The sequence below is a fragment of the Plecotus auritus genome, assembly GCF_963455305.1.
Source record: "Plecotus auritus genome assembly, chromosome: 2".
NCBI lineage: Eukaryota > Metazoa > Chordata > Mammalia > Chiroptera > Vespertilionidae > Plecotus > Plecotus auritus.
This window is the reverse complement of record NC_137771.1, coordinates 17,931,401-17,955,151: the sequence shown is the minus strand read 5'-3', so window position 1 is coordinate 17,955,151 and position 23,751 is coordinate 17,931,401. Positions and strand designations below refer to the sequence as shown.

General features: G+C 35.3%; 1 protein-coding gene and 1 pseudogene across 4 annotated transcripts in view; one reads left to right on the top strand and one right to left on the bottom strand.

The window, feature by feature from the left end:
• The window catches only part of EYA3 (EYA transcriptional coactivator and phosphatase 3), a 102,382-nt gene that overhangs the window by 29,967 nt on the left and 48,664 nt on the right, over positions 1-23,751 (top strand). For 2 of the 3 annotated variants that reach the window (XM_080657843.1, XM_080657842.1), the window contains exons 2-5: positions 6,017-6,117; positions 11,048-11,091; positions 17,036-17,115; positions 21,600-21,666. In XM_080657843.1, the coding sequence (XP_080513969.1) occupies positions 6,085-6,117; positions 11,048-11,091; positions 17,036-17,115; positions 21,600-21,666 (224 nt within the window). In that variant the 5' untranslated portion in view covers positions 6,017-6,084. Of the gene's footprint in view, positions 1-6,016; positions 6,118-11,047; positions 11,092-16,317; positions 16,395-17,035; positions 17,116-21,599; positions 21,667-23,751 lie in introns of those variants that run through there. The other variant, XM_080657844.1, reaches the window with a different exon arrangement.
• LOC308242550 (major facilitator superfamily domain-containing protein 8-like) lies at positions 15,224-15,921 on the bottom strand (annotated as a pseudogene). The gene has a single exon. The product of its transcript is annotated as a major facilitator superfamily domain-containing protein 8-like (transcript).

Below are 23,751 nucleotides of genomic sequence, written 5' to 3'. Positions count from 1 at the left end.
GCGCTATCAGCAGTGAAAGCATACTTGAACATTTTTATAGAAGCATTTAAAAAGTGATGTACCTAAACATTTTACTACACACCCCGTAAGTATCCAGCATTGTATTTCTTTGTCTGTACTTTTGATTCTTACCAAATTATACTTCAGCCATTATTCTATAATTATTGTAAAATCTTAGTTTTTTTTTACATTTTAAATGAGCTTGTATTGAAATAGGTTATAGTTTTCATCTTAATATAGAATGTTCAATTGTATAATTACAGCATAAGTAAACCATTCTCCATGTGTTAGTTGTTTCTAATTTTTCATTTCTGTGAAAACAAGCTTTCTCTTTTTAAAATAGAGTTAGATTCTTACTGTATTTAATTTTAGGGGAAAAAGAACAGGAAAAATTATTCAGATCATGGGCAATTTTATGACCTCTTTTATACTCTAACTGGAGAACAGTCTGATTTTAAAGCTGTGCCTGAATATTTCTTATCTTCTTGGAGTCCAGATAACTCTAGGTTTTCTTGTTTAGATTTATTTTTGGTAGTTGAATAGGTATGAAGTGGTATCTTAAAAATATTAGAATTTATTTAGTAGGGAGAATCTTTTTCCCCAAGTGCTGATTTGATCTTAAAAACTATTTGTATCTTTTGATGGATATATATGTTAGTCATTGTTGCCACATAATAGATGATCAGTAAGTGTTGAATTGTTTGGATTTATATTGTAGACATTAAGCTTTATCTATTGTGATTATTGCAGGTGTTGCTTACATTTATTTACTCTTTTAATTTTAGGTTTATTATTTTTTCATTGCGTGCAAGTATATCTTACATCATCGGATTTGTTGATTAATTGCTTATGCTTCTATTGCTTAAAAATTTATCTCTTTCTACAGATGAGATAAGTATGCTATTCTATTTTTCTCCATTTTTTAAATACTACTTGTTCTTCATATATTTAGAATTAATCATAGTGTATGATGTGGATATGTTTTTCTCCACATTGATACTCAGTTTTTATGACATTTTTTTAAAATAGATTTTTCTCCACTTGTAAGAACTTTTTAGATTTGATCATTATTTTGTTATTTCTAGTCTCATGTTTTGCTTTGATTTTTTAAAAAAAATATGCTTAACAAAAACTATTTTAACCATTTAAAGTGTACTATTCAGTGGCATTAAGTACATTCATAATGTCAGCTATCACCACTATCCTCTAGTCCAGTGGTTCTCAACCTTTCTAATACTGCAACCCTTTAATACAGTTCCTCATGTTGTGGTGACCCCCAACCATAGAATTATTTTAGTTACTACTTCATAACTGTAATTTTGCTACTGTTAATGAATCGTAATGTAAGCATCTGTGTTTTCCGATGGTCTTAGTCGCGACCCACAGGTTGAGAACTGCTGCTGTAGAGCCACAACATGAGGAACTGTATTAAAGGGTCGTGGCATTAGAAAGGTTGAGAACCACTTGCTCTAGTCCCTTTACTGGATATATTTCTACTTAAACCTGAAACATGATTGCTGTTATTCTCAGGCAAATTGTTTAAATCTCTGAATCCCAGTTGCCATGTCCATAGAATAAGGATGATGCTCATAGATCCCCTTTAGAATAGATCCGTTATTATTGAATAACAATACTTGAAGTAATCATCTTAAAGCCATTTGAAGAGGGTATTTTGCTTTTTGTTTTCATTCTTCAAGGCCTACACATACTTATATTTGAGGGTATCATGGTAAACATTTGCTAATTATTTCTTTTTTTTTAAATGGTATTTATACTTGAAATTTGCTGAGAGTACATTTTTAAAATGTATTTATTGATTTTTTTACAGAGAGGAAGGGAGAGGGATAGAAAGTTAGAAACATCAATGAGAGAGAAACATCGATCAGCTGCCTCCTGCACACCCCCTACTGGGGGATGTGCCCGCAACCAAGGTACATGCCCTTGCCCGGAATCAAACCTGGGACCCTTCAGTCCGCAGGTTCTGTCCATTGAGCCAGACCAGTTAGGGCTGCTAATTATTTCTTATAAATTCTGAAGCAATCCACATATTAATAAAAATCTTAAGTGGTTATAGACCACGTTTTTAATACTTCTTAAGGCTACTATTTATAATTATTATTGCTGAGATATATTTAATTTTGGGAGGGATACTATTGATTTTTTCCAGGGAAACTTCTGTAGCCTTTGGTGTACTCTGAAAATATATATAAGGTTTTGGAAGGGGTAGTAAATAGACTTCTAAAATACAGTGTAGATATAATCAAATTTATGAGCTACCTGTTCTATTTAAAACTGTATCAAAGCTATTCAGTTAACTCTTGAAAATCTCGGTGCACACTTAGCCGCATGCAAGTTTCCCTGCTAGGGTGTATAATCAGACTGTTTTGCTCTATTTAGACACTTCTCTTGGTGTTACAATTAAAATTGATATATACTGTGTTTTCACTGAAAAAAAAAAAATTGACCATTATACTGTGCTTTAAAATATTTATATACCTAATTTTAAATTTCCCTTTCTCTGTTTAAGAGCTATAATAACACATTGAAGTAACCCAAGTTCTTGCCTGTGGCCATTTACAACTAAAGGGTAATTTTAGCTAAATACTTTAATATTTTTATGGTGAACTTGGTACAAAGCAGAAATTATGTGGTTAGAATCTTATTAGAATTTTGAAATAAAATATTTGTTACTAATTATTTCCCTTCTAATTTCTAAGGATTAAAAATTATGGCTGTCATATTACAAAATGATCCTGCTTTTATTTATGAGCATGAGAAGTCACAATATTTAAAATTATGTGACCTTTTTGAATCAAACCAAAGTTCTTATTTTTTTCATGTCAGCATTGGCAGGTAGGGAAATACTATTTCTGTTCTCAATTGCAGATTTTTCCAGATTTTTAACGATGAAGGCATATAGATACTAACAAACTCCCAAAAAAGTATTAAAATAATTGTATGTAGAAACAGTTCTAAAAATTGAAACTAGAAAATTATGAAAAGATATTACTATCCAAATGGCTTATAAAGGTGCTCAAAACAAAAAATGAATTCAGAGCGTGTTTTGTAATTTCATCGGCTGTTTGGCTAAGTTGTAATTATATTAATTTACATTACATTAAGAATCCACTTTCCCCTTCTATGTCAAGCCATCATATTAAACTCTATAACTACTACATGGAAATGAGAATACTAAAATTTGTATTGTAATTCCGTACTTTTTGTTATTGTCAAATACTGGATCACTGTGTCTGTGTTATATAACAACTTTCATCTGGTTGCTAGTAAACTCAGCTTTTGATTGTAAGCATGTGCCACTGTAGAAAATGGTGTGAGATGTTAACATGAAAAGTTTTAGCACATTGGTTAATGCTAGGAATGTGGTAAATACTTGAATTCTTGTATTTAGTATGTTTTTATGTTTCAGGTCTTTTAAATTATAAATTTTTGGAAGAAAGGAAGAATACTGTATTGATGGAAAGTAATATTTTAGATGCATGTTGTGATGGAATTATGTGAAAGGTAATTTTTAGGGATGGAAACAACAAAGGATCCTTCTTTTCATAGAAGAAATTGGAGAGGTAGAAAGGAATATCTTCCAATTGTTCCCTTAAAGAAGGTTTTCTTACAATTTACTGTAGAGTTTATCTCAAGAAAAAAAAATTAGCCCATTTTCATTATAAAATCAGTAATATTAGCATATATCTAGAAAGCAAAATTCAAGATTTTAACATTTAGTTTTGTATGGCTTGAAAATTTATTTCCCCACTACTAAGAGTTATATTTCTTGCCATATAAAACCCATAACCCATTTTGATCAGTAAAAATCTATGTTCTTTAATGTTGTTCATATTTTTTAAATAAATTAGTTTTTGTGTTTAAAAACAAAATTAAAGTAAATGCTTTTTGGTATCCTTTTTAAAATAAAAGAAAACAATTTTCCTTACCTTCTTACCCAGAGGTAGGTTTTAAAACATTTCCCCTATGAGAATGAATATCCTCTCCCTTTCTCTTGCCGAGAATCTACTAACTAGAGATTGCAGTTATTACAGTTAAGTAAAACATGGAATACTATCACTTTCTTTTAAGGTGAGAGCTGGTCACACAAAAATTCAACAAATGAGGTATTAAAGGCATTACATTTTCCTAATGATTTGGTCCTATTTTGCTCTTAAGGGATCAATTCATAGATGTACATTATGTTCATTTAAGCAATATTAAAATCCCATAAAGACATTTTAATTTAAAACTAAGATATAAGTTGGCGAAACATAAAAATGTTTCATCTTTCATAATTATGAGTCATTTTCACGTCACATTGATTATGCTGTTCTGGACAGAGCAAAACAAGTGCAGGGAAGATAGCACCTGTGAGCTTTAGTTACTGTGCACCGTAATTCTGCAGCAGTAGTTACCTACGTCAGGAAGTATGAGAACTAAGCTTTTGAGGCTTTGTGTATGAGCTACACGTGAGTGCATTGAGCATCCTCTGCTTCTGACCTTTAAACTTTTTTTTTTCTTTTGACATTCTAGATCAGGGTAGGGAGTAAAAGCTGTGTCAGAGTTAGACATTTTTTTCATCTGTCTAGCTTACACGTGTTTTCTCTCCTTTTCCCATTCCGGAGTGTGCCTCTGAAAGTGTTTTGTATAGAGCAATAGAAGTGGAATGCTGGCATATTGGCATAACTGAAGTTCTTCATTTCCCTTTTCATGTTATTTATATATTTTCATTACTTCTGCAGTAAGATTCTATACTTGTTTTAGCTTTCTTTATATATTAAGTTGGTTACAGTGGTTGCTAGAAGTGAAAAGAGGTTTGACCTTAATTAAAAGCATAAGCAATCACATCTGTTTCGGAGCAGTGCTAGTTTCATTTTAGTTAAATTGTAATGGAGTTTTTCTTTTTTATAATGTATTTAAGTTTTCTAATGTCTATCTGTCTCTCTTGCCAGAAGGGCATAATAAGGTGTTTTTACCAGTAAATGTGGGGTTTGTTAGTTTGAAAATCAAACCAAGAAGAAAGAAAAAACAATGGATATCCTTATAGTTTTTAAAGTAAAAGAGGATGTTCTATTTTTCTTTGTTAGTTTAAAAATCAGGACAAGAAGAGCAGGATCTAAGGAGATAAAGATTTTCCTTAAATGATTGACTAGACGTATATTTAGTGGAGCTCATTATTTCAGACTAAAATTGGATCCCAGCCCCGGCTAGGTCACAGTTGGTTGGAACGTCATCTCGTACACCAAAAAGGTGGCCGATTCAATTCTAGGTTACAGGTTCCATCCCCGGTCAGGGTGCATATGGGAGGCAACCAGTTGATGTTTTTCTCTCACATCCCTGTTTCTCTCTTTCTCCCTTCCTCTCTAAAATCAATAAAAACATATCCTCGGGTGAGGATTAAAAAGATAAATAAAATTTACATGATTATTTTTTCTTAATTCTAAAATTCAAAGTTTTACTTATTTGCATTATTAAAGTGGATCCAGAGAATTTCGTTTTCCTTTATATTAATTATATATACAGATGGTTGTGAATGCATTTAATTTATATTATAATTTGTTATATTTAAAGTGATTTGGTGTGTCTGTGTTAACATTATATAAATGTTCCACATGAGACCAGGTTAGATGTTATCCTAACTTACTGATTTGCTAGGCTAGTTTTTATCATTAAAATATGTAACTCTAATCCTAAAAAAAAACTGTCCTAGTTATCAGCACATTGTAAAATGTTTAATACATTAGGCACTATAGTAACCATGTTTTAAATACAGCAGAAGTGGTTCCACGTGTTGGCTTTTGCAAGATATTATAAAAATCATTGCGTATACCTATCTTGACTTGGTGTAGCATGTCAGTTTTGAAAAGCCATGTGCAAGTTTGAGATTTTGAGATTAGAACTCACGTGGAAAGCTTGGGGTAGCAAAATATTAAAAAAAAAAATTATTCTCTGATGGCCTGAATGATAATGCCTTAAGAGTACATAAAGCTTTGAATTCCTCCTCTTTTTTAAACAGACTGTGAAGACTGCTGAGAGACACTTGCGATCCAGTCACATAAGTGGAATAAAGAAATATTGGTCCTCATGGAAGAAGAACAAGACTTACCAGAGCAACCAGTAAGTATTTCCTTTAACAATTTAAAATTGATTGTAGAAAAGCTAATCTTAAGAGGTTTTAAATATTATTCAAATTCCAAATTAAAAATAAAAATAAGGGAAAGACCTCTTAATACTTCTAAGTAAAAAATTTTATGTGATCTCAAATGCATATTTTGTTAACAATGCTAACGAGTGTGCTTAGAAAATTCAGCATTACAAAGTTAGTATTGTATTTGGGAATGTCATTTAAAAAAAAAATCAATGGATATTTCCTTTTGTAGAACCCTTTTGCTTGGTCTGATCTGTGGCCCGGGTAGCTGTCAGGGAAGGGCAGAGCAATTAGCCATCGTGGTGGGTTGAGGTGGCAGTAGGATGTGCTGTGGGTCTCAATCAGATGTGGGACAGACCAGAAAAAAAAAAGAAAAAACAATGGATATTCTTACAGTTTTTAAAATAAAAGAGAACATCTATTTACCAAACAGTATACACCACTTCTGATGGAAAATTTACTTTTATCTTTACCTAAATTTTCCTAACTGACCCAATTTTTTTTTAAGAAGTTGTAGTAGTTGAAGAAAGTGTAATCTGACCACTAGCTAATTCTTAAAAAGATAAGATCCTAGAAACTAGGTTGAATTCTTAATTTCTTTTAAATATGTAATATAAATAAATAAAATCATTTTAAATGTCTGCAAGTGATACGGGTTTATTGCCTTGCCATGGCTTCTTTTTGTTTGTTTTTTGTTTTTTTGTCTGTTTTTGATCCTCCTCATTTAAAAAAGGAGAGCAGTAATCCTTCTCTTAAGATACTTTTATGTTAAAGAATCTTTTCCTTTTGTCTTGAGTTTCATTTTCTGAAGTTAAATACTTATTCAATTTGCTATCCTGAGAGAGCCTCTTGCATTTAATATTAAAAGAGAATATAGAGTGGTACATGCTTACCTTTCTTTATGAAATTTAACATAGAAAATTTTGAATGTTGAAAGCAGGTAATAAGATAAGTTTTTCATGTACTAGATGTATTCTTTACATTACAGACGGATAGACACCAGCTTCCATTTAATTAATAAAGTTCTTTAATATGTTTTTAATATTTTTCTTTAGGTCGAGACATGTATACTGATGATTACTTTGCTATTATATTTTTAGCCCCCTCACAGTAAACATAAAATTAGGATGTCATAAGCAATTGTTAAAAAAACCTTTTGAAACATTTGGAATGTCATTCCTTTCCCTGGTGGGACATTAATAATCAGGGAAATGGTAGGGTTAAAAGTAATCCTCAGCAGTGTATCTAGGATACACTGTATTTGTATAAGAACAAATAACTGAATTAGAGACATTAAATGTACCAACGAAAATGATGTCATTGAGTTTTTAATTTAGTAAAAGGTCTAGTCATAGTTTCAAAAGACTTATATAAGTTGTTGAAATAGGTATTGTTAGTTACTCCTTATCTATTTAAGGTAATGAGAATTGTGAGATTGACCTGCTAGTAGCTCATCTTTTCTACTCTGCTTTATTTCCTTGCCGTTCTTATTCAATTTCTATAACATAACTTATTAAACCTGATTGTTACTTCAGAGGAAGGTAAGAAATTAAACCACTTTAAAAACTAATTTTCTGTTGACTATAAATGGTGATTACCTTGGGGCATCATTTTCCTATTGATTTGTGCCTGGGTTTAATTTATAAAGGTGACAGAGTGACCACACTGAGAGGTCAGTGCCATTTGAAAGAAAAGTTTAATGTTACAGTTCCCTTAGAAATTAGAGGCATGGCATGTCACACAGGACCCCTGGGGGTTGTGGGGCAGGGTGAGGGGGAAGCACCAATTTTGATCAGGAGGCAGAAAGGAGCTAGGGGGATGCATAGGCCATAGCCTTTATTGGGGCTTCCCCAGACAAGGTGAGCGAGGCAAGGCAAGGCAGGGTAAACAGTTTAGGATTGTTAGCTTGAATCATCCCAGGAGGTTTGGGGCATAGGGGGCTGTCACTAGGTGTCTGGTACCCATGTGGCCCTGAGTTGATTTAGAGCAGGGAAATACTGACTTGGTGTGTATGAGTTAGATGAAGGAGGTGGTTCAGAGTATGGGCTCTGGATTGTAGAGGAGATATAAACAATTTTGGCTCCATGATTAATGGATATCAAATAAATATGGAATCTAAGAAAACACAGAACACTTATTGACTATTAAGAATAATTAGGATAGGAGAGTAAATGCCAGACTTTGAGGAGAAAAATAAGTTTTCACAGGCTGTAGTGGAGATAGGAAATTTGAATGGAAAGAATAGTCCTATACCAGGTTGATGATGATAAAGCTAAGATTTTTAACCCTACTGTTTATCTCTATATAGAGGAGATGTTACTGATGGGCATTATTGTTGGAGATATATTAATCCTATCATCTCTCATCTTGTCCTCTCTCGTTTATCTACTTCTTACTTGCTCTGTTTTAAGATTTAAGATTTGTTCGGGTCATTGTTAACAAGGCAACATAAATCCTAGCCACAGGATTTTCTTTCACTTTCCCTATTGCCAGTCAATCCTCTGCAATGAGAAATGGTTTTCTCTGTAGTCACCATTTATGTACGAGACTCAGTCTTCTTCCAGTCTTCATCTTTTTCGACTACTTTGAAGCAGCTCATATTATTGTCCAACCTGGAACTCTTTTAAAAAAGAGTGAAAGGGAGCATTAACCAGACTCAGTTTGGGATAAGAGGTATAATCCAAGACTATTTCTGGCGAACTGGAAGCACTTAACTCCTTTATGGATATCAGGAGTGGTCTCTGAACTCAAGTTTTGAAAGGGCATTATACACATAGGAAAAAATTTTAGAATGTACGTATCAAACTCAATGCTCATTGTTTTATTTATTTATCATTATTTTATTTATTTTTTTTAATCCTCACCTGAGGATACTTTTCTTTTTTTTTTTTTTTTTTAAATATATTTTATTGATTTTTTACAGAGAGGAAGGGAGAGAGATAGAGAGTTAGAAACATCAATGAGAGAGAAACATCGATCAGTTGCCTCCTGCACACCTCCTACTGGGGATGTGCCCGCAGCCAAGGTACATGCCCTTGACCGGAATCGAACCCGGGACCCTTCAGTCCGCAGGCCGACGCTTTATCCACTGAGCCAAACCGGTTTCGGCGCTGAGGATACTTTTCTATTGATTTTCAGAGAGAGTGGAAGAGAGAGTGAAAGACAGAGAGAAATATTGATGTGAGAGAAACACATCAATTGGTTGCATCCTGCACATGCCTAGACCAGGGCCCAGGCCAGGGAGGAGCTGCAACCGAGGTACGTGCCCTTTACTGGAATTAAACCCTGGACCCTTCGGGTCTGCAGGCCAACGCTCTATCCACTAAGCCAAACCAGCTAGGGTTATTTATCATTATTTTATTTATCCATTCATCTGTTCATGGATTCTGGGATTGTTTTCACTTTTTTTTTTGTACGGACATGTTTTCTTTTCTCTTGGTTATATAGCTAGGAGCGGAATTGCGGTGTTATATGGTAACTCTGTTTAACCTTTTGAGGAACCAGTACTAAAGTAGTTGTACTATTTGCATTCTGTCAGTTTCTGGATTATGTTGTTTGAACCCGTGCTTTTGTAATTCAGTGAAATATGTCTGTATTCTTTGAGTTAGTTTAACTGCCTCTGGTGCCAGGGTAGTACACCCTTCCTATCCCTGACTTACAGGAGGACATAATTGCCCAAATTAAGGTGAACAGTATCTGAAATGTTAAATCTAATCATATTAAATAGCTGTATTCCCACCTGTTATATTTGTTTAAAATTATTTAGCAGAATTTTTGCCTTTTGTTATATTGAAATACTTTTAAGTATTCATAATTTGTATGGCTAAGCATACTTAGCATGTTTCTACTATAACTAGTTATTCCAACCAGAGAGCTCTAAAATCAGATTCTTTTGTAATATGAAAGTAGTGAACATGAGCAGTGTTAAACATTATTTTTCATTTCTGGACTAAACTGCTTCAATGTAAATGCTTTTACCTTGGAAGGAATTAAGAAAAGATGAAAATCTGGAGGGAAAATCAGAATGGTGTAAATAATATTTTTTAAATTACTAGTAACCTAATAAGAAATTGTCTTTATTTTTGGCATGTAGGTAATTTAAATATACCAGTAAATACATTTCTGTTAGTCATGGGTCATGTAGTACAGTGGTTAGAACGTTGGCCTGTGTTGCCTGCACCCACCAACGTGTCTCAGGTTCGATTCCGGTCGAGGGCACGTACCTGGATTGTAGGTTAGATCCTGGCCCTGTTGGGGGGCATGTGCAGTAGGCAACCAGTCCATGTCTCTCTCACATCAATGTTTCTCTCTTTCCCTCTCTTTCTCTCTCTCTCTCTCTCTCCCCTCTTTCCTTCCACTCTCTCTAGAAATCAATGTAAAAAATATCCTCAGATGAGGTTTACAAAAAAGAAAAAGACATTTTTGTTAAAGAAATTTTAAGTAGATGATATCAAGAGTTTCATATTTACTGTTTAATGATATAATTATGCATCTGTTTAAATTTAAAACCAACGAGTTTGTATCCAAGTTTAGATATTTCATCCTGGTAAACATTTTATCTTGAGTAAAAATCTTGATACAAAATTTTTTACATTTTACCTTGAATCTGATAAACACTTTTTTCATTTAAAAAAAAATGGGGGGGGGGGAAGGAGACATCTGTAATACTTTCAGCAATAAAGATAAATTTTAAAAATAGAAAAGAAAAAAAAAGATCTCCATGTGAAAAACAAAGAAGTTCATCTCTAACTAAAAAATATAAGGGTTAATTAAATAAATCTAAGCAAGACAAGACAGTTACCCTGAAATTCATTAGTTAATGTTAGCCTGACATTTGAATAGCCAGATTATTTCAAAAATAGATCACTACATTATTCCTTTGTTTATTTATTTTTGCAGGTTAAAAAAGCCAAGATGCAGGAATCGGGAGAGCAAACTTTAAGGTATATTAAAGTTGAATTTCTTTTTAATGATCTACTTACAATTTTTTTCACATGCTGATGATGGACATGACTTAGGTTGACTGCCTTCTTTTTGTTTTTTAAAGTCAGTCTTTACATTTTGAAATTATTTGGTTTAAAATGAAAATACCCTCCAAAAGTTTGTTTTTGAAACACATAAGTGCTAATGTATTTATTTTATTCATTCATTATTTTTTCAACAATATGTACCGAACTCGTTATCTATCAGAGCGTATGATATATGGAGGAGACACATTGGTCAGTTAGATGTATACAGAATACAAAATAGGAAGAATAAGCAGAAGTAAGGGAAATGCAAGTTATTTGGCATTAATTACCAAATAGATATGGGATGCCTCAGTCATTAGCTTCCCTCCCCTTGTAGAAGAGAGGCAGCTTCTATGCACCTCATGCTTTAGTTTTCCATAGTTTTTATCTCCTGTCGTTTGTCCGCCAACCATATGAACCAGTAACCTCATCACCTCTAACATCTTAATTTCCAGAATCCTCCTCTTTTGCTACCACACATTACATTTCAGATCATTTATTTTACTGCCACACTAATCCATATGTCCTATTATACATGTTCAGTGAAATGATCTATCATATTTCCCTATCAGCCGTTGGCCCTTATCTCAAAGAGGACTTCAGTATCTTTCTTATGTTGTTTAAATTATAAGATCTCTTATTTTAATCAGTCATTTACGAATAGTCTTAACTTCCTCCCCCTTTCCTCTATGTTGTACTTCCCTAGCAAAATCACAACCCTGGTTAAACTCATCTTTCTACCGATTCCATATTAATTTCCAATCACCTGAACATTGTGAGAGAAAAACATAAAATTATGTTTACTGGTCTCAGTTTTCATTCATGATTACATCTCATACAGGCACTTAAACACTCTTGGTGGTCCAACTATCTTTCCTGATGTGTTTCATTTCCCAGTCTCTAAAATTATCTTTCTTCCCTTTTTTCCTTTCTCTCATCTAAGGAAAAATTGTTTGAACATTTAGAATATACCAGGTATGAGGGCATGGAACTTTATTGATATTATGCTTGAATACAAGAGGTTTGTTCAGAAAATATATGAGAGCTTTAAGAATTTTGGTGCTGTATATTTTTTAATAGAAATAGCATTTATTTAAAAAAAATTTTTTGGCCCTAGCTGGTTTGGCTCAGTGGATAGAGCTTCAGCCTACGGACCAAAGAGTCCCAGGTTCAATTCCAGTCAAGGGCACGTACCTTGGTTGCAGGCTCCTCCCTGGCCCAGGCCCTGGTCCGGGGCTCGTGCAGGAGGCAACCAATCGATGTGTTTCTCTCACATTGATGTTTCTCTCTGTCTTTCCCTCTCTCTTCCACTCTCTAAAAATCAATGGAAAAATATCCTTGGGTGAGAATTAACAAAACAAAAAAAATGTTTTTTTTTTCTGTGTAGAAACTACTCTGTCAGTGTACCTCTTTCCAGATATATGGATCCTCTGGTACAGTGTCCTCCATTTTTCCTAGAGTGTAGAACAGCAAAGCAGATTTCTTTCTTTTTTTTTTTTTTTTTTTTAAGTGCAGATTATAGTCTTACTCTCAGTTTTTAAAATATTTATAACTTAGAGTAGAAAACATTTGAAAAAGTATTTCAGCCAAAACCGGTTTGGCTCAGTGGACAGAGCGTCAGCCTGCGGACTGAGGGGTCCCAGGTTTGATTCCGGTCGGGGGCATGTAACTTGGTTGCGGGCACATCCCCAGTGGGAGGTGTGCAGGAGGCAGCTGATCGATGTTTCTCTCTCATCGATGTTTCTGACTATCTATCCCTCTTCCTTCCTCTCTGTAAAAAATCAATAAAATATATTAAAAAAAGAAAAAAAAAAAGAAAAAGTATTTCAAAATATCTTTACTTTTTTTGGTAATACCAATTATCCATATACATATTTCTGTACTAGTTGCTTTTATGAGCATTCAACTTAGGTAGAATGTACTGGTATACATAGAGACCATATATTCAAGTAAACTAAGTAAACTGTGTTAGTTTAAAGTCATTTGCCTCAAATATTAGCCTGACTAGATTGGGGCTGTCATGGCACATCCAAATGTAAAATTCTGCAGATCTGAATAGCTGTGCAGACATAGACTGAAAACTGTTGTGTCTACCTTGCCACTAATAAGTGGTGGGAAAAGTAAATAAAGTGATAGTTTTCCTCCAGAATTTAAGGGAGTTGAAAATGCTAATAATTATAATAAACAGTATATGTATACAATAACACATACACAAAAACACATACCTGGTTTATGTCTCTAAAGTAAATTACTTACTAGAACTTGAAATAAAAAGTAGTTAACTCTACTAAAGGTAGGAAAAGCCATCTTGGTCTTTTAATCCTCTTTATTGCTTAAATATTGGCATTATCTGTACTCCTCTATTAATTTAGGGTTATTTAGTTAGATAAGACAGAAGGTTTATTAAAAATAAAAGAAAGGTATGGTAGAATGGGAGGCATAGTAAGTGGAAAGTTTAAGAGTAAGGATATTTATTTCTTAAGGGAACTTGATAGTAATAGAAAATGCATTTTATTTTATTTTTTTTTTAATATATTTTATTGATTTTTTACAGAGAGGAAGGGAGAGGGATAGAGAGAGAGAAACATCGATGAGAGAGAAACATCGATCAGCTGCCTCCTGCACACCTCCCACTGGGGATGTGCCCACAACCAAGGTACATGCCCTTGACCGGAATCGAACCTGGGACCTTTCAGTCTGCAGGCCGACGCTCTATCCACTGAGCCAAACCGGCTAGGGCTAAAAATGCATTTTAAATAAATAAAAAGTAGATATCTTTGATTTGGTCAAGATACCTACTATTAAGGTAAACAATTTCTATAATTTCATGCTGTTATACGTAATTCTTACATAACTTTACTGTGATTTCACGGCATAGATATTCTCTCATTGTTTTAAGTGATACCTCTGCAGTTTGAAAAAAACAATAGTTTCCCATTTATAGACCATTGCTCATTCACTCATGAATTCACGTAACACCCAAAAGGTGTTGAGTGAAGAATATTTCTTTTTTTGAGATAAAGAAATTATGATCCAGAATGTTTTTTATATTATCTTACTATACACAGTTACTCAGAGAATTCCATGCTATTCAATATATTCTCTTGCTTTTCACAATATACAATACCTGAAGCCTTACTTTTGGAAACTGACTCATAGCAACTGTCTAGCAGAGCCTTAGTAAAGGAAGTCCACACAGCAAGTACTGTGCATCCCAGTGTTAGTTAGCTAGATTACCCTTGAATCCTTCCAGGCCTTACAGAAAAATCCGTGAGTCTTCTGTAAACCACTCCCAGGAGTGTGATGGTGAGCACCACTATTCTACAACAAGGCTGAATGCCCATCGTGGGCCCAAGAAGTGTACGCTCTGCTGATGAACACAGGTCCAAGAATACATGCTGCACTTTCAGAAGCTGTTAACCAGCCCATGTACACACCCTGAGGTTTTGGTCCCAGAATTTTCAAAATAATGTGTATGACATAACATTGCAGGATGGATAGCCTATTCCAATTAGCACAGCTGATGTGAGGAACTCAGCCAGATGGATAATGGGGGGTAGAGGCCCCAGGCTTGTTCAGTTGGGCAACTGGCTGGTCCTTCACTCTGATCTTCTCTTGGAGACCACCGAAGAGTAATAATAATTTCCCCAAATGTGGTATTAGGAATTGAATGATTATATAAATCTTCCCACTGTATCTTGGGAAATTGATTTCCCCAAGGTAACAAGATAAAGAAGCCAACCCATATGATGACGAGTCCTCCCAGCAGAATAGCACTCTCGCCAATCTTTTTGGCAAGTGATTTAATCCCCATGAAAATAATAACGGCCTCAATTCCAAGAGCAGCAAGTATTATTCCATCACATAATATAGCTTGTTCTCTAGTCCAGGCATACATATCCATTGTTAATAGAGTAAGGATGGTTTCAAAAAAGGCTAAGATAAATAGGACCATGAAAAACAGGACCTTGATAGTCAGAACAGCCACTTGATCAATACTTCCCTGGGGAACCTGAATTTCATCTGTACTTGCTTCCTCAAAATTAATACTTTTACACTGTCGTCCTTAGTCATCCACATTATGCTCTCTTAATATAATAAGGATCAAAATAATATTTAAAACTCTAAGGAAGGCGCCAAGTAAAACTGGTGCTATATGCATGTTTATCTGAAGCTGTATAGTCTCCCATGCTATGCTCTTTTCTCCAATGAGTGCAAAACAGGTCTGAAAAACTAGACCTAGAATAAAACCTATTGCTTGGCATACACTTGTGTTTGCCATGGAACTTGTTCTTTCCTGAAGGGAAGTAGCACCAGCAATATATGATCTAATAACTGCCACATTTCCTGCTCCAAATCCCACTAATCCATGAGCAGTGTTTATTATGAGAAGCTGGGATGTACGTATACCCATAGAGGCAGTTGGCTGCCACCAAAATGAAGATGGAGACAATTCTTGGTCTATAATTAGACCACAAACCAAATATAGGTGAAGCTACTATTTGGCCAAGATTAAATGAAGCAATAACCCAGCCCAAAAAACTTATATCAGCTGCCTGTTCATTCTTTTGGAGATAGGGCCATATTGACATTATCACAATAGAAAATCTTACACTGCTGAGAAACAGTAAGATACAGAATCCTAATAGACCTCCATCGGCTCTCATAATGCACCTCAGTTTCTATAATATCCCATTCTCTGCTTCCGAGTGTACGTTCGCCTAAGAGCGGCTCCTGCTCAGCCTGGGCCCCCAAGCCCGCCATAGTTACTGTGCCTGCAAGGAGGTGAGAGGCTAACTCTTACGACACCTCCGGCCCCTTCGCATCTTACACAGTTGCTGTCAAACCAATCCAGCCACAAAGCAGATTTCTTTCTAGGAACATGAATGTGGGAAAGATGCCTGGACTGGGGAGAAGTTGTAATATACTATTAAGTAATACTTGCTATAGTTATATTGTATTTACTCTGTTCTAGTCTCTGCTCTAAGTACTTTTTATATGTTAACTCATTAATCTCTATAACAACTCTATGAGGTAAGTTCTGTTATTACTCTTCATTGACAGTCGAAGAACCAGGGCACAAAAGTCATAAAGCTGGCTTTGGCAGAATGGAATATGAACTCAAGCAGTCTGGCTCAAGAATCTGCACTCCTAAGGATTATGCTGTACTGGTAGTTGAGGGAATATTGGAGAGTGGAAAGTCTGATAGAAGGAAGAGGAAGGACATTGTGATGAAAGTTAGTATAATCTCCATTTCAGAATTCCAGTGAGAATCTTCCCAATACTAAGTGTCTAATATAATGACTTGTCCTTCCAGTTTATATGATATACCTTTCGTAATTTCTCTTAATTTTCTTTGTAAGTTAAACAAGACAAAAAAAAGATGTTGCTCAGTCTTGGGTATAATAGCAAATTAAAAATTGTCTTTTTTTTTAATTGGAGGAGAAGAAGAATACAATGGAATGAGCCATTTTAAGGTTCAGAATACCTTCTTGGAAGCAAGCATGTATATAACTTGAAAAAACGTCTCAAGTTATTATGAGAACCATTGTCTTAAAGCATTTTTAGGTGTTGTGGAATTTTTCTTTTACAACATTGTCTTCAGAGAAAATCTGACTTGCTTGTGACTTAGCTGGAATTTCTGAGTGATATAAAAACTAAAGGGGTCTATAGATATGAGAAAGAACAATAGAATGCTGTGGGTTCTAACCCTGGCCATGGCTCTTCAGGTAGCTGCTAAAAACTTAGAATAAGGATATCATGAAGACTTACTTTGCCTCTTTCTTGTATAGCCTCAGAAGAGATGGGTTTGATTTAATAACTTATAGCAATGGAACATGTCAATCAGGGGCTAATATATTCATTTTGGTTCTCCCAGTCAAGTAAGCAACCCCGAAGTCAGTGATCAGAAACCTGAAACTTCAAGCCTTGCTTCAAACCTTACCATGTCAGAGGAAAGTAAGTACCAAATTCTCTGCATGACATAAGTGGCATTCCTATAAACCATGTGATGCTGTTCTTTTATAATTGGTCTTTACTGATTGCCTTGTTTGTCCTGGATGTCCAGAAGACTTTCCTTTCCGTGTGTGTGTGTGTGTGTGTGTGTTTTCATATTCACACACTTGTGCTTTCCTATAAGCCTTATTGACACATTAGCTGAGGAGCAAAATCACATGGAATTCACTCACCTAAGGAGTCACACTTGATGATTTTATTTTTGCTTTGATGATGGATTTTTTTTGTGTGTGTGTGGTTTTGTGTTTTTTTTTATGTTGGATGTTTTAAAGGTAAGAGTGCCTTACTCAAAAATCAGAAAAGTTTGTGGGTCAACCTCTGATGGCTACTCCAAAGGACTTGCTATTTTTCTACCTTTCTCATAACCAAATGATACTACCTATCCATCCAGGCCAGAAAAGAAAGTAATTCCCTGAGAGCTCAAGATTGATACTGGGCCCTGAGGGAGATTCAGTTTAAGATATGCCCTCCACTTACCAACATACACTCTCCTGTAGAATAATTATATTCCTGCACTACACAAAAATGCGTAATGTTTTATTGTTTGTTTTTTCTTGTGGAGACAAGACATAAGCTTTCTCTAACATACCCACTTCCACAGATTGTCTTTATTGGGCAAATGGTCCTCCTTGAAACTAAATGGCTGTGCCCTTATTTATTTTTCTACACACTTTAAAATAATAAATTTGTGTAAGACACTTTTTAGAAAAGATACTTTGGGGATATTTCTTCTCAAGGTGATTGTGCTTAATTTGATATACTTCCCATGTATTAAAAAATAGCATGACTTAAAAACACACACAAGTGTGTCTTGAATTCTACATAATACTCTCTCAAAGGTACTATTTTAGTTGTTCTCAAACTTTTAGCGTACCTAAGAATCATCTGGAGTGTCGGTTTGTAAGGTAGAATTCCACCCTCATCTTCAGAGATTATCAATCAGTAGATCTGATGTGGATGGGAATCTGTATTTTCAAGAAGATAGTTACAGTTAAGTGATTCTGATGGGAAACTGCTCTAATAAATGAAATGTCTCCTCTTTATTGATTTGAGAGAGATTTGTTGTTCCATTTATTTATGCATTCATTGGTTGATTCTTATATGTGCCTTGACCAGGGATCCAACCCAAAACATTGGCATATCGGGACGGTGCTCTAACCAACTGAGCTACCCAGCCATGACTCTCCTCTAGTTTTCTGAATGTCCAACTCATCCTCAAGAAAAGACCTGTTCCTTACCATACTTTAGGGCCAAAATGTAAATTAAGTCTTTTTGCTCCTTCCAAATCATTTCTCTTTTTTTCCTTCAAAAACTTTGAAGACTGCATTTATGCCTCCCCTTACCTTTGTTTTTAACCTCAGATTGAACTCGTAGTCATTTTGCTCTTTAAAATCTAGATCTTCTTTGTTTTCTTCTCCGTTAAACTCATTATTCTTGGTGATTTCAACATCCATGTAGATGACCTATCCAGTACCCTTCATATCCCTCTTGTCTTCATGACCCTTCTTACTCAGCATAGATTTTATGGTTCTTTATTATAAATACTTCCTTACAAATAGTTTCAATAAACTTGACTCTTGTACATTCCTTGCTAAACCCTAGTTCTAATTTAATCCAACTTTCTAACTTCTCTGTAAGTACATTCAAATAGCCAAACACTATAGAATAATATTTATATACCTAGCTGACTACTCAAGTAAGCACCTAGCATGTTTGAAAATTTTACTACATTTCCCTAATGAGTTTTACCTTTTAATATTTCACACTACTTATTTTCCCTTCAAAGCACCCATAATCATTTTTATGGTTATTTCTCATTTTTAACTGATGACTCTTTCTCAATTAGAAGCTGTGAGACAGGAAACTCATTTATTATCCTACCACTACCAAATATTTAAACCTACCTGTGTTTGTATTCATGTTTTCTTGCATCATTTCTGTCAGAATGGAAATTCTATTCTTGTTCCTCAGAAGTAAGGCTTTTATTTGTGCTCCATATCCTAGGACCTTGGTACTGTAGTTATCCTAACACCACTCCTATATCATCATGTCCTTCTTCTCTTTTTAATCCTTTCTGTCAGTAAAGAGATATGATCTGGTATCTACCATCTTAATACAAACAAAACCCTCTATTGGCTTCATATCCTCCACGAGTTGTAGATCTCCTCTTTGTTCCTTGACTCATTGGAACCTCTGAAAAGAATTGCCCTCCTTTGGTTTCTCACCTCCCATTCACTCTTTTTTTTTTTTTTAATATATATATATTTTATTGATTTTTTTACAGAGAGGAAAGGAGAAGGAGAGAGAGTTAGAAACATCGATGAGAGAGAAACATCGATCAGCTGCCTCCTACACACTCCCTACTGGGGATGTGCCCGCAACCAAGGTACATGCCCTTGACCGGAATCGAACCTGGGACCCTTCAGTCCGCAGGCCGACGCTCAATCCACTGAGCCAAACCGGTTAGGGCTCCCATTCACTCTTCAACCCTCTCAAATTTAGTTTCTATTACCACTCTTCCAATGAAATTGCTCTTGTCAGGGTCATCAGTACATTTCAGTAACTGCAAGTACTAGTTCTAGTGGGCATTTCTTTTTTCATATCCTGCTTTCACTACTTTTCATCCCACCTTTCTCTTTTGCTGACCCTTCTTTGGCTCTCTGAACTCTGAATGTTGGTGGGCCCTTGGGATTTGTTTCTAGTCTTTTCTCTTTCTGCATCCTCTCATGCATTAGTATATTTCCAGTCTAACTTCTCCCCTGATTTCATTTGTGTATTCAATTACCTGTTTGACATCTCCACTTTGCTCTAAAAGGGAAGCCATACTTAAAATGTGTGGTAGCTTTTTATTCCCTTAGCCTCTATCAAATCTGTTCTTTTCCCAGGTTTTCCCATCTTAGGAAGTGGTTTCATTATCCCTCCAGTTGCTCAAGCTGAAAACCTAGAAATTATCCCTGTTTTCTTCATTCCTTACATACTAATCCATCAGAATGTTTTGTTACTTTTACCTTCAGAATATACTTCAAGATTTTACCTTGTCTCCATTGTTGTTCCTTTACTATAATAGCAGATTATGCCTTGACTCTTCATAATCCTTTTATAGTTCCCAAATACTGAAAAGATCAAGGCTTATTCTTTCTCTAGAAAAATAAAAATTGGCCTAAATCTCCTATAATATTTTGTCATTCTCTTCTAGAATTAACTTAAATCAAAGGAAGGGAAATATTTTTGAAAGTATTTGCTAGCACATAAGGAACTATCATGTAGAATTCAAATGAACTTACATTCTTTGTGATAGATAGTAAGAACTTTAGATCTAATTGAGATTTCTGTCAAAATGATTATGAATGAATATGATCTACAGATTTCTAGTCATTATTGTTAAAGCCCTTGAACAATGGTAATGGACAAGATCTACTATGATAAACTCAAAGATGTTGATTTGTCTTTACAGTTGGGCATGAATATTCCTCTCATCTGCTCTTGACCGAAGTTCCCTTTTTGGGTCAGACACTCAGGGATCCCAGCTAGACATAAATTTAGTCGCTTCACTCTTAGTGCCTATTTATAGTAAAGCAACCTCCTTTATAGATGTTGAAAGAAGTTCTTGAACAGTTCAAGAGCCTGGTACAAGCTCTATGGTGTTTCATTCTACAACATGGGCTGGAATAGTGCCTAATGAATGGGATTTTGCTATCTGTCAACTTGAGTTGAATATTTATAGCATTTCTCTAAGATGAAATCACAAGGGCCAAGCCTTCACAGCAGCTATTCTAAATGAAGTCATGAGGGTTAAGAGGACACTAGCTATGCAAGTGTCTTTACTTGCTAGGTTATCAGAGCATCACGTGAGTTCCTCAGGTCTGTCTCTGCTTTGCTAAACTTAAAACCTTAAAACCACAAAGGTGAAAAAAATAGTAATATAGAAGCATATTTACATCTTCCCTGCTACTGACTATACATAGTGATAGCAACAGTTTTCTAATAAAATTGGGTATTTCCCCCTAAATCTGTCTTCCTGCAAGTCAGTCATATGGCAAAATAGAGAATAAGCACCCAGATAATGAATAAGTTGAAGAAGTATAATGTGGTTTTCTAGATATAGTTCTTGCTTTTTAAGTTTGCCTGTGGGCACAGCGAAGAGCTTAGGGTGCTCCATCTGTGGTTTTAAATCAGGAAGAGTGAAGGTAAAGATCAGTTGTTATTAACCTTCAACTCTTTTCCATACCTCTCACATTCTAGCTTCTTTTACTGTCTGAAAGTCTCTAAATCTGTTATTAGAAGAGTGAGGTATTTGCTACTAGTCTTTCTAAATATCTGATGTCCAAGCTGTATTCTGTAATTTAGTTTGAAAGACTGTACAGTGAGATACAATTTTCCCATCTCATTTTTGAAGTGTTCTAACTTTTTACCTGGTTTTCTTTCAGTAATGACATGTACCGATTACATCCCTCGCTCATCCAATGATTATACCTCACAAATGTATTCTGCAAAGTAAGTTGAATATAATTATTTCAAAATCTATATGCTTTTTCTCTAGATTAATTGCAAAATTTAACTTGATATTTAACTCAGTAAGTTGATATTTTTTTCACCTCTCTCATTCTCAATCCTTATTCCAATTTTTGTTGTTGTTAATTCGAGGATATTTTTCCATTGATTTTTTTTTAAAAAAAGAGAGTGGAAGGTAGAGGGAGAGACAGAGAGAGAGAAGCATTGGTATGTCATTGATTGGTTGCCTCCTGCACTTTACCCTGACTAGGGCCGGGAATTGAACCTGCAACCAAGATATGTGGCCCTAACCGGAATCGAACCCAGGACCCTTTAGTTGGAGGGCTGACACTCTATCCACTTAGCAAAACTAACTAGGGCCTTACTCCAATTTTTTTATTCCCTCCAAATATGGAATCTATGTAATATCTTTTTATTTATTCATACATTCAATTCATTCCTTACCCGAGGTTATACTTTTTATAGATTTTAGAGGGGGGGGAGAGAAAGATTGATCAGCTGCCTCCCATATGCACCCCAACTGAGGATTGAACCTGCAACCCAGGTATGTGCCCTAACCAGGAATCAAACCTGCCACCTTTTTATTTTATTTTATTTTATTATTATTTTTTTTAATATATTTTATTGATTTTTTACAGAGAGGAAGGGAGAGGGAGAGAGAGTTAGAAACATCGATGAGAGAGAAACATCGATCAGCTGCCCCCTGCACACCCACTACTGGGGATGTGCCCACAACCAAGATACGTGCCCCTGACCGGAATCGAACCTGGGACCCTTCAGTCCGCAGGCAGACGCTCTATCCACTGAGCCAAACCGGTTTCGGCAAACCTGCCACCTTTTGATGTATGGGATGATGCTCCAACCAACTGAGCCACACCAGCCAGGGCTATAATATCCTTTTAAAAAGTAGATGGTTGGCCCTAGCTGGTTTGGCTCAGTGGATAGAGCATCCGCCTGGGGACTGAAGGGTCCCGGGTTCGATTCTAGTCAAGGGCACATGCCTGGGTTGCAGGCTCCTCCCCAGTGGGGGGCGTGTAGGAGGCAACCAATCAATGATTCTCATCGTTGATGTTTCTCTCTCTCTCTCTCCCCTTCTCTCTGAAATCAATAAAAATGTATTTTTTTTAAAAATGTAGATGGTTGCCTGCAATAGATCACTGTTACCCAGGAGCTCTCTCTAATTCAGGGGTGGGGAACATCCGGCCCACAGGCTGTATAAGGCCTACGAAATCATTTGGTCTGACTCTGCCAAGGCAGGGGTGAGTTAATTAAATGCTTGACTAAATGTAGCAGGTTAATTGTTAAGGTGATATTTTTATATGGCCTGTGAATGATGTTATAAATATCCAAATAACCCTTGGCATAAAAAAGATTCCCCACTCCTGCTCTAAATAAAGAGGCACTGAAAATGAAAAACACAGTAGTGATCAAAGCATATTACTGATTAACTTCTGATAATTTTCTGTTTCCTTTACCTTGATAGATCAATAAAAATAGCTCAAGCCAGCCTCATACTGGGACTTCTCAACCTATTTATGTTCAGTTTCTTATCTTAGGACTATCCTCAGAGTAGAAGAGGACTTGAAGTTAGACAGGTTTAGTGGATTGAAGTCACTATGAGGCAACATTTTCAGCCTTAGAGGGGTTAAGATCAGCATTTAAAATCCACCAAATTAATCATCTGACTAATTAGGTGCAGAACATTGTGTATGCCAAGCTGCCAGTTGTGCATTGATAGTGAGCCTATGTATACATAAATACATACAAGTGTGCTTATTAAATGAGGATATATATTCTTGTGTGCTTACATAATGCAGGATTCATAGAAATTTATAACAGAGATCAATGATGCCTGTGGGGCTGTTGTAAAAAGAAAACTGGCATTTTCCCCCCTTTTTGTGCCCATTTGTACCTTGATTTTGCATCAGTTAAAAAATACACTAATTAAAAAGTTAACTCAAGGAGTTTTCCAAATTCTAATCTGGTATTAACACTAATAGCGTACTTGGGCCAGTCATTTTCATGTGGTTTTCTTCTGTAAAATAACTAAACCTATTCTCTGAGAGT